At 39.5% G+C, this 9,411-nt stretch overlaps 1 protein-coding gene across 1 annotated transcript in view; it reads left to right on the top strand.

Annotated features, from left to right (window-relative positions):
- The window catches only part of TOMM70A (translocase of outer mitochondrial membrane 70 homolog A (S. cerevisiae)), a gene marked incomplete at its 5' end in the record, with an annotated part of 36,864 nt that extends 29,601 nt beyond the window's left edge, over positions 1-7,263 (top strand). The window contains 3 exons of the mRNA XM_010842010.1: positions 281-378; positions 982-1,104; positions 6,810-7,263. Coding sequence (XP_010840312.1) covers positions 281-378; positions 982-1,104; positions 6,810-6,963 — 375 coding nt within the window. The remainder of the gene's footprint in view (positions 1-280; positions 379-981; positions 1,105-6,809) is intronic.
- Between the last annotated feature and the right edge of the window lie 2,148 nt (positions 7,264-9,411).

Below are 9,411 nucleotides of genomic sequence, written 5' to 3'. Positions count from 1 at the left end.
GAGACAGGGGTCAGGAAGATCCCCTGGAGAAGGGAATGGCTACCCACTCCAGTATTCTCGCCTGGAAAATTCCATGGACAGAAGAGCCTGGCGGGCTACAGTTCATGGAGTTGCAAAAGAGCCAGACACGACTGAGCAAATAAACAACAGTCACCTCAAAACAGTAATTTGGTTATGAATGGTTAAATGAAGTAAATTTTAATGATTAATAAGCAACATATAGTTATAACTCCTTAGGGATATAGTTACCTAAATTTAACTGAAGTATCTCTTCACATAGGCGTTAACAGATCAACAGCAGTTTGGCAAAGCTGATGAAATGTATGATAAATGTATTAATTTGGAACCAGATAATGCCACAACATATGTTCATAAAGGGTATGTATTTTGGGGGTCTGTTTGTTTCAGTAAAAAAGCTAAATTGCTTGCACAGTAATAAAATGGAATTGTTTTGCTCACTGAGAAAGGGGACTGTGATAGAGTCAGTGAGCTAATTGAAAAATTTCTTCATTGCTATGAATGCTTCACTGTTACTTTTTTTTAACTTTTATTTTTTAATAATGTTTATTATTATACAATAATTAGTAAATGTGCTACTTGCACTCTAGCTTAAGGATTTCAGTTCTGAACATCCTGTCAAATGTTACTTGTATCAAAAAGGAGACACATAATTAGGTTTTTCCTGTTCTAGTATACTTAAATTATCATTTTTAAAACTTCACTTAAATTATACAAATTAAAACATTAAGCTGTGCAAAGGAAGTTAATAATAGAGCTTAGACCATTATAATAAGGAATTTAGACTTCATAATAAGGAATTTAGACTACAAAACCACTATAAGTTGAGGGAGAAAAAACCGATTTGATGCTGATTATACTGTTTTAGATTTTGTTTTTCCTTATTAATTAAATTATAAATTCACTGAGAGCAGAATTGATACTGGGCCATGGTCACATCTGACTGCTGTTTTGCATTTGCAGTTTACTTCAACTTCAGTGGAAGCAAGATCTGGATAAAGGTTTGGAGCTTATCAGCAAGGCTATTGAAATTGACAATAAATGTGATTTTGCATATGAAACCATGGGAACTATTGAAGTACAAAGGTAACTTCTATAGTCTGTCCTTAGGAAAGTTAGGGAAGCTCCATAGATATTTATCTTTTTGTTTTTTTCATTATAGATAGGTTATTGTCATTATTCATTGCATTTCTAAGTCTTAAACATGCCTTTGGAGGCAAGATTCCCTTGAAACTATACAACTTTGATTTGCTTGGTTTCATATTTTTTCAATTTAAAAATCAAAACATAAAAAGTTGTTTAAGTCAAGCATATGCATTAAAAGGGAAGCTTGATCTTAAAGAGTTGCTGTATGGTTGTGTCTCCTGTCACCTGTGTCACTTCTGTTGGAGGGGAATGTCTGCCTTGTACGTTGGCAGTGCACTGTAGCACAAGGCTTGGCAGCCACATTGCCCAAAGACATAGATCTTGCTACAGCCAAGTGGCTGGGGAACTTGGACCATCACCTCTGAGCCCTCAAGTTTTCTTTCAAATCAGGGAGTTGGGTAAGATTTTTGCAGTTCTGACTTTTTCATAACTTCTTGATTTCTGTAAATGTTTATCCAGAGTTGCACTTGAGATTCACCATTAACAGATGACAACTGCGTATGCCATAGACTTTAATGTCGTATGCCATCTTGACACTGGCATTGTCATCCATTTGAGTATCTACTCTAGGCCAGGTACTGAACTTTAGGTGCTTTCCAAATATTTCAGTTGATTTTTATCCGTCTTTATAAAGGTTGAGATTATATGGTCCTCAATTTAATTGAAGAGTATAGAAACTGATTCCTCAGTCAGTCAGTTCAGTCACTCAGTCGTGTCCAGCTCTTTGTGACCCCATGGACTGCAGCAAGCCAGATCTCCCTGTCTATCACCAACTCCCAGAATTTACTCAAACTCATGTCCATTGAGTCAGTGAAGCCATCCAGCTATCTCATCCTCTGTCATCCGCTTCTCCCACCTTCAATGTTTCCCAGCATCGGGGTCTTTTCAAATCAGTCAGTTCTTCACATCAGGTGGCCAAGTATTGGAGTTTCAGCTTCAGCATCAGTCCTTCCAGTGAATATTCAGGACTGATTTCCTTTAAGATGGATTGGTTGGATCTCCTTGCAGTCGAAGGGACTCTCAAGAGTCTTCTCCAACACCACAGTTCAAAAGCATCAATTCTTCGGCACTCAGTTTTATAGACCAACTCTCACATCCATACATGACTACTGGAAAAACCATAGCCTTGACTAGATGGACCTTTGTTGGCAAAGTGATGTCTCTGCTTTTTAATATGTTATCTAGGTTGGTCATAACTTTCCTTCCAAGGAGTAAGCATCTTTTAATTTCATGGCTGCAGTCACCATCTGCAGTGATTTTGGAGCCCCCAGAAATAAAGTCTGCCACTGTTTCCACTATTTCCCCATCTATCTGCTATGAATTGATGGGACCATATGCCATGATCTTAGTTCTCTGAATGTTGAGTTTTAAGCCAACTTTCACTCTCATTTTTCACTGTCATCAAGAGGCTCTTTAGTTCTTTGCCTTCTGCCTTAAGGGTGATGTCATCTGCATACCTGAGGTTATTGATATTTCTCCTGGCAGTCTTGATTCCAGCTTGTGTTTCATCCAGCCCAGCGTTTCTCATGATGTACTCTGCATATAAGTTAAACAGATAGGGTGACAATATACAACCTTGACGTGCTCCTTTCCCTGTTCGGAAGCAGTCTGTTGTTCCATGTCCAGTTCTGTTGCTTCCTGATCTGCATACAGATTTCTCAAGAGGCAGGTCAGGTGGTCCCGTATTCCCATCTGTTTCAGAATTTTCCACAGTTTATTGTGATCCACACAGTCAAAGGCTTTGGCATAGTCAATAAAGCAGAAGTAGATGTTTTTCTGGAATGCTCTTGCTTTCTCAGTGATCCAAAAATCTTTGATCTCTGGTTCCTCTGCCTTTTCTAAATCCATGTTGAACATCTGGAAGTTCACAGTTCACATACTGTTGAAGCGTGGCTTGGAGAATTTGAGCATTACTTTATTCACGTGTGAGATGAGTGCAATTGTGCCGCAGTTTGAGCATTCTTTGGCATTGCCTTTCTTTGGGATTGGAATGAAAACTGACCTTTTCCAGTCCTGTGGCCACTGCTGAGTTTTCCTAATTTGCTGGCATATTGAGTGCAGCACTTTCACAGCATCATCTTTTAGGATTTGAAAGAGCTCAACTGGAATTCCATCACCTCCCCTAGCTTTGTTTGTAGTGATGCTTCTTAAGGCCCACTTGACTTCACATTCCAGTATGTTTGGTTCTAGGTGAGTGATCACACCATCCTGATTATCTGGGTCATGAGGGTCTTTTTTGTATAGTTTTCCTGTGTATTCTTGCCACCTCTTCTTAATATCTTTTGCTTCTGTTAGGTCCATACCTCTTCTGCTCTTTATTGTGCCCATCTTTTTATTCCTAGACTGGTTAAATTAATAAGGTGACATTGTGAGCCAGTAGTAGAAAGAGGAGATGAACCCATATTTCACTGATGCTGAAAGTAGCTGATGATCTTCCCACCATCACTTGTCAGGAACTAGTAGGAGTTGTCTTAATAACATTCAGTCACTCCTGGAGTCCTCTTCTCTCTCAGCTCCAGAGGAAGCAGAATGTGTGTGTGTGTGTGTGTGTGTGTGTGTGTGTGTGTGTGTGTAGGCTGATGAAAATTTTTGTGATTCTTTTGAACCATTCTGACAGTTTCATATAAATATTAAATTATTTCTTAATTTCTAGGTAATGTGAATAAAATATTCTTATGCTAGAATATGATTGGGTAGTAGTTCTTAATCTTTTGAGCAAAGATGTGGACTTATCCTAGAATAATGCATATATGGAAACTCTCTGCACTCAAGTTGTTCATAGAGCCTGGGTTAAGGGCCCCTGATGTATGGAGTTTGATGAATTGTGTTTGAAATGTACTTTAAGAAATCCATTCTAAATCCTGCTTTACAAACAGATAAATGTTAATGAATGAAATTGCTGGTTAATGTAAGATTTAGCAAGTCTTCTGTCTACCAAATATCTGAACATGAACTGTTAGTTATTTTTTTAATTGTCTATTATGCACCGTATCAATATATGTAGTAGGAGATTAACTACAGTCACCCAGAGGCACATTTTACTTCTTAGAGTTTAACTGTTGTATATATGTGTGTGTGTTAGTTGCTCAGTTATGTCCACCTCTTTGTGACCGCACGGACTATAGCACTCCAGGCTCCTCTGTTCTTGAAATTCTTCAGGCAAGAATACTGGAGTGGGTAGCTGTTCCCTTCTCCAGGAGATCTTCCTAGCCCTGGGATCAAACGCAGCTCTCCTGCATGGCAGGCAGATTCTTTACCATCTGAGCCACCAGGAAAGCCCATTATATTTATAGTGGAGACTTAATATTTATTGTAAGATTACAGGCATGTATGCATGTATACATATCCAATACTAACTACTTTAAAACAGCTCTTGCTTCTTAGTAAGTATATAAAGCCTAGTCACAGACTGTAAGAGGTAAATTTTGTGTTTTTTGGCAAAACGTATGCATCCATTTATTCAAAAAATAGATAATAGTTACCAAGCATTGTACTTGGTTCTGGGAATTGAAAGGTGTCCATTAAGGATCTACTTCTGCTTCATTGACTATGCTAACGCCTTTGACTGTGTGGATCACAACAAACCGTGGAAAATTCTTAAGGAGATGGGAATACTAGAGCACCCTACCTGTCTCCTGAGAATCCTGTATGCAGGTCAAGAAGTAACAGTTAGAACCGGACATGGAACAACTGACTAATTCAAAATTGGGAAAGGAGTACAAGGCTATATATTGTCACCCTGCTTATTATATGCAGAGTACATCATGAAAAATGCTAGGCTGGATGAATCACAAGATGGAATCAAGATTCCCAGGAGAAATATCAATAACCCCAGATATGTAGATGATACCACTCTAATGGCAGAAAGTGGAGAGGAACTAAAGAACCTCTTGATGAAGGGGAAAGGACGAGACGAAAAAGCTGGCTTGAAACTCAACATTCAAAAAAGATCATGGCATCTGGTCCCATCACTTCATGGTGAATAGAAGGGGAAAAAAGTGGAAGCAGTGACAGTTTTTATTTTCTTGGACTCCAAAATCACTGTGGACAGTGACTGCAGACGGAAATTAAAAGACACTTGCTCCTTGGAAGGAAAACTATGACAAACCTAGACAACTTATTAAAAAGCAGACATCACTTTGCCAACAAAGGGAGATAGAGTCAAAGCTACAATTTTTCCAGTAGTCACGTATAGATGTGAGAGTTGGACCATAAAGAAGGATGAGTGCTGAAGAACTGGTGCTTTTGAACTGTGGTGCTGGAGAAGACTCCTGAGAGTCCCTTGGACTGCAAGGAGATTAAACCAGTCAGTCCTAAAGAAGAACAACCCTGAATATTCATTGGAAGGACTGGAGCTGAAGCTTCAGTACTTTGGCCACCTGATGGGAAGAACCAACTCATTGGAAAAGACCTTGATGCTGGTAAAGATTGAGGGCAAGTGGAGAATGCGGGCAGCAGAAGATGAGATGGTTAGATACCATCACCGACTCGGTGGACATGAACAGAGGCATCTAGCATGCTACAGTCCATGGGGTTGTAAAGAAACTTAGCGACTTACCAACAAAGACTGGTGTAAGCATATATATTCATCTGACTGTGCATAGAATGATGATAGAATTATGGGAACAATGGAGAGGGAGCAGCCAATTCCTGCTGGGAAAGGGAAAAATATTTTTCATGAAGATATTCTAGTCAGTATTTGAACTGGGCCTTAGAAAAGTAAGGATTTGACTAGAATCAGGCAGAGAAGCAATAAATAATCTGACCATTGTTAGCATGAGTGAACTCAAGACCTGTGTGACTGGAGTAGAGATGTGGGGGCTAACGATATGCTGGTAAGGGTTGCACAGATCTATGAAGGTAAGGTTCCTGAATACCCTTAATGTCCTTTGAACTTACATCACTGCTTTCTAAAGGAGCCTCATGATGGAGTAGAAATGGGCAAAATTAAGGAACCAGATGTGATTAGGATTTTAAATAAGTCATTGAATTTTTCTAGTTTCACTGTTCTTATCTGTAAACAAAGGCCACAAGTGACATAATATAAGCACATATAGTATTCAGTCTAGAGAAGGCGATGGCACCCCACTCCAGTACTCTTGCCTGGAAAATCCCATAGACGGAGGAGCCCGGTAGGCTGCAGTCCATGGGGTCGCTGAGGGTCAGACACGACTGAGCGACTTCACTTTCGCTTTTCACTTTCATGCACTGGAGAAGGAAATGGCAACCCACTCCAGTGTTCTTGCCTGGAGAGTCCCAGGGACGGGGGAGCCTGGTCTATGGGGTCGCACAGAGTCGGACACGACTGAAGTGACTTGGCAGGCAGTATTCAGTCATGTTCAACTCTTTGCAACCCCATGGACCGTAGTCCACCAGGCTCCTCTGTCCATGCGACTCTCTAGGCAAGCATACTGGAGTGGGTTGCCATCTCCTACTGATCTAGCAATCAAGCCCAGGTCTCCTAAATTGCAGGCAGATTCTTTATCATCTGAGCCACCAAGGAAGCCCTGTATTTGTAATAGTAGCTAACAGTCATTGTTTTCTATATGATAGGCATCATCTTGTTATAAAGAAGCATTTTATTAGTATCATGGTTGAAACTTAGAAGTCAGCTCCATGTAATTTTTGTTATTTTTTTCTTTTAGAGGAAACATGGAGAAAGCCATTGACATGTTCAACAAAGCTATTAACCTGGCCAAATCAGAAATGGAGATGGCTCATCTATACTCACTTTGTGATGCTGCCCATGCCCAGACAGAAGTTGCAAAGAAATACGGATTAAAACCACCAACATTATAAAATATGGGGGAAGGGAAATGACCCTCTTTTTAGAAGTTTACCCCTCTCCAGCTGAACCCTGAAGACACTGTTGTAAACTGTGTTGAATGGTGGGACTTCGTGTTTCCATTGTGCTGTTGTCCTTTGTCACAGCTGTCTCATGTTTAGGTGTTGTGGGAGTGGCTGTTGAAGAAAGTTTGCAGTGTGGCAGCTTTTATTCCCTGTGCAACAAAAGCTTAGAACCTGTTAAAGGGATATGAAAATAAAGTTGCAAAGAGTACAAATGACAATTGGCCATGCAAATAAAAACTTTGATTTGTTGATTTGACTTTTTTTCTGAGGGGGTGGGAGGGTGAATATGTGCTGGTTGATTTTGTCTTTGTGTGCGTGTATGTGTATATATATGAATATTCTACAGTTTTACAGCATGTTGGTTTTTTTAATTAACATAGTACGTGCTGTAGAATAGGATTCTTTTAAGATTTGGTTAATCCCTTTCAGTTGAGTCCTCTGAAGGAAACAAAGCTTAAGTGGGGATTTTGTTTTTATGGCAGCAAAATTGAGACCCTTTAAACCACTGTCCGTCAGCATGCACAATGCCTCTGATTCTGCAGAATGTTAGACACGGTGGCAACGCTTAAATCTTTTGACCCCCTTCAACTCTGATAATGTACCTCATTCTTAAAGTCTACAGTAGCTCTTTTTCCTACAGTAAATCATGCAGAAGCAAGATATTCTAGTTGATGTATGTGCAGAAGACTGAGTATTCAAGGGAGAGCAGACCAGGCATGAGGTAAGATGAAATGTGTTTACAATTGCCCACGGTTATTTTCTCCTGTTTAAAGGTACTACTATTTACTAGTGTACTTTTTAAAGAAGACAAAGATTGGTTATATATATATATATATATAAATGAAATGTAATGAGTAATTAGCTTAAAATTTCTAGTGAAGAAACGGGGGCTAACAGCTCAAAAAGGATGAAAGTCTCATGTCCAGAAGCATATATTTCCTAAAGTGACAAGTTTAATGCTTCTTATCTATGGCTATGTGTACCTAAGGGATTGTGAGCCATTATTGTCAAAGATGCTGAGGACACGTGGCATGTATCTTAGTTTTGAACTGCCTTTGGTCTTGAAGCATGTCCAGGTCTGTACTGGGGGCACCGGCAGCAGGGTTTTGCTTCTTTCATCTTACCTTTACCTCACCCTCCTCCTTAGCAATCACTTTGTTTTCTCAACATGTCACTTTGATAGATCATCCTTTTCTTATATGCTGGATTTTTCTGGTGGGGGGTAGGGTGTTCTTAAAGAATGTCCTCCTTTGACATATTTATGGTGGTTTTGAGATATTCAGGGTGGGAAGAGGTTTACTTAGGTCTTAGTAGAATAAAAGAGCAAGCTGTCAGTTGTACTTTTCTGGAAATGTTATCTAATTAGAGTTTACATTGTTGGGAGTAAATGAGCATTTTACCCCTCTTTAAAAAGGTGCTTTATCCTATTGAAACCAAAAAGATTTTGTCAAAAATGCCATCGTTTTAGAAGCTACTAGAAGTGACTCCTTTCCAAAGTCAGAGTCTGAGAAATATTGCAAGGCCTCTAACTAATTGGTGGGGGCAGCAAACATAATTTAAGATGGCCTGGATAATGGAAAGTGGGAGAGCGCTGCATCGTAGCTTTTAAATTAAGCACCTACTGTAATAACCCCTGAATACAGAAATGTTCCACATCTCTGAACAACCACCTCTGGCTTAAAACAGTTTTTATTTGCATGGCTGTAGTTACATTAACACTGATATTTTCTTCTCTTCCTACCCCTTGGGGTTTGGTAGAAAACACACAAAGGAAACTGAAGCATGTACCATTCAATACTATCATTCCAGAGCCTCATGGACTATTGCCTGTTCTGAAAAATATTTGAAACTGCGCTGAAAGCTGCATCTGTCTGTATCTTCTTTTGTAAATGACCTCACATGTAAATTCACCAAATAAATATTACATTCAAGCTTTTCAATCTATTCTTTAAATAGAAGGATAGGCAGTTTATTCATTTACCATAGTATTTGGTAAATTCATTCTCTTGTGGGCTCAAGCTAACTTTGACATATTGGACATGTTTGTATATGAAACACAGTAAGTCTTGGGTTATTAACGATGGAGTTTCCCATTCTTCCTCCTGGTGAAACAAAAGTTCTAAGGAACAGCTAGTAGAACCAACTTCCTGTATTCCTACCTTTACCTTACTTGTACTGCACAACAGCCTGGAAGGTTACCAGGCAGACCTGAGCCCTGTGGCTCAGCTTATCCTCAAACTGGTTTCACCAGTGAGGGCTTTTTTTTTTCCCCCACCAGTGAGTTTTGATCAGTCTTCAGACACTTGGTCTTGTAGTCTGAAAAATCCTACCATCCTTAGGTATTTGTGGTATGAATAAGAGATCTCAGTGCAGTACTAAGCAGCTTTGGCTTTATAA

Source organism: Bison bison, unplaced genomic scaffold (assembly GCF_000754665.1).
Source record: "Bison bison bison isolate TAMUID 2011002044 unplaced genomic scaffold, Bison_UMD1.0 scf7180017864168, whole genome shotgun sequence".
Taxonomy (NCBI): domain Eukaryota; kingdom Metazoa; phylum Chordata; class Mammalia; order Artiodactyla; family Bovidae; genus Bison; species Bison bison.
The sequence above is the reverse complement of the archived record's forward strand: the minus strand, read 5'-3'. Positions and strand labels throughout refer to the sequence as shown.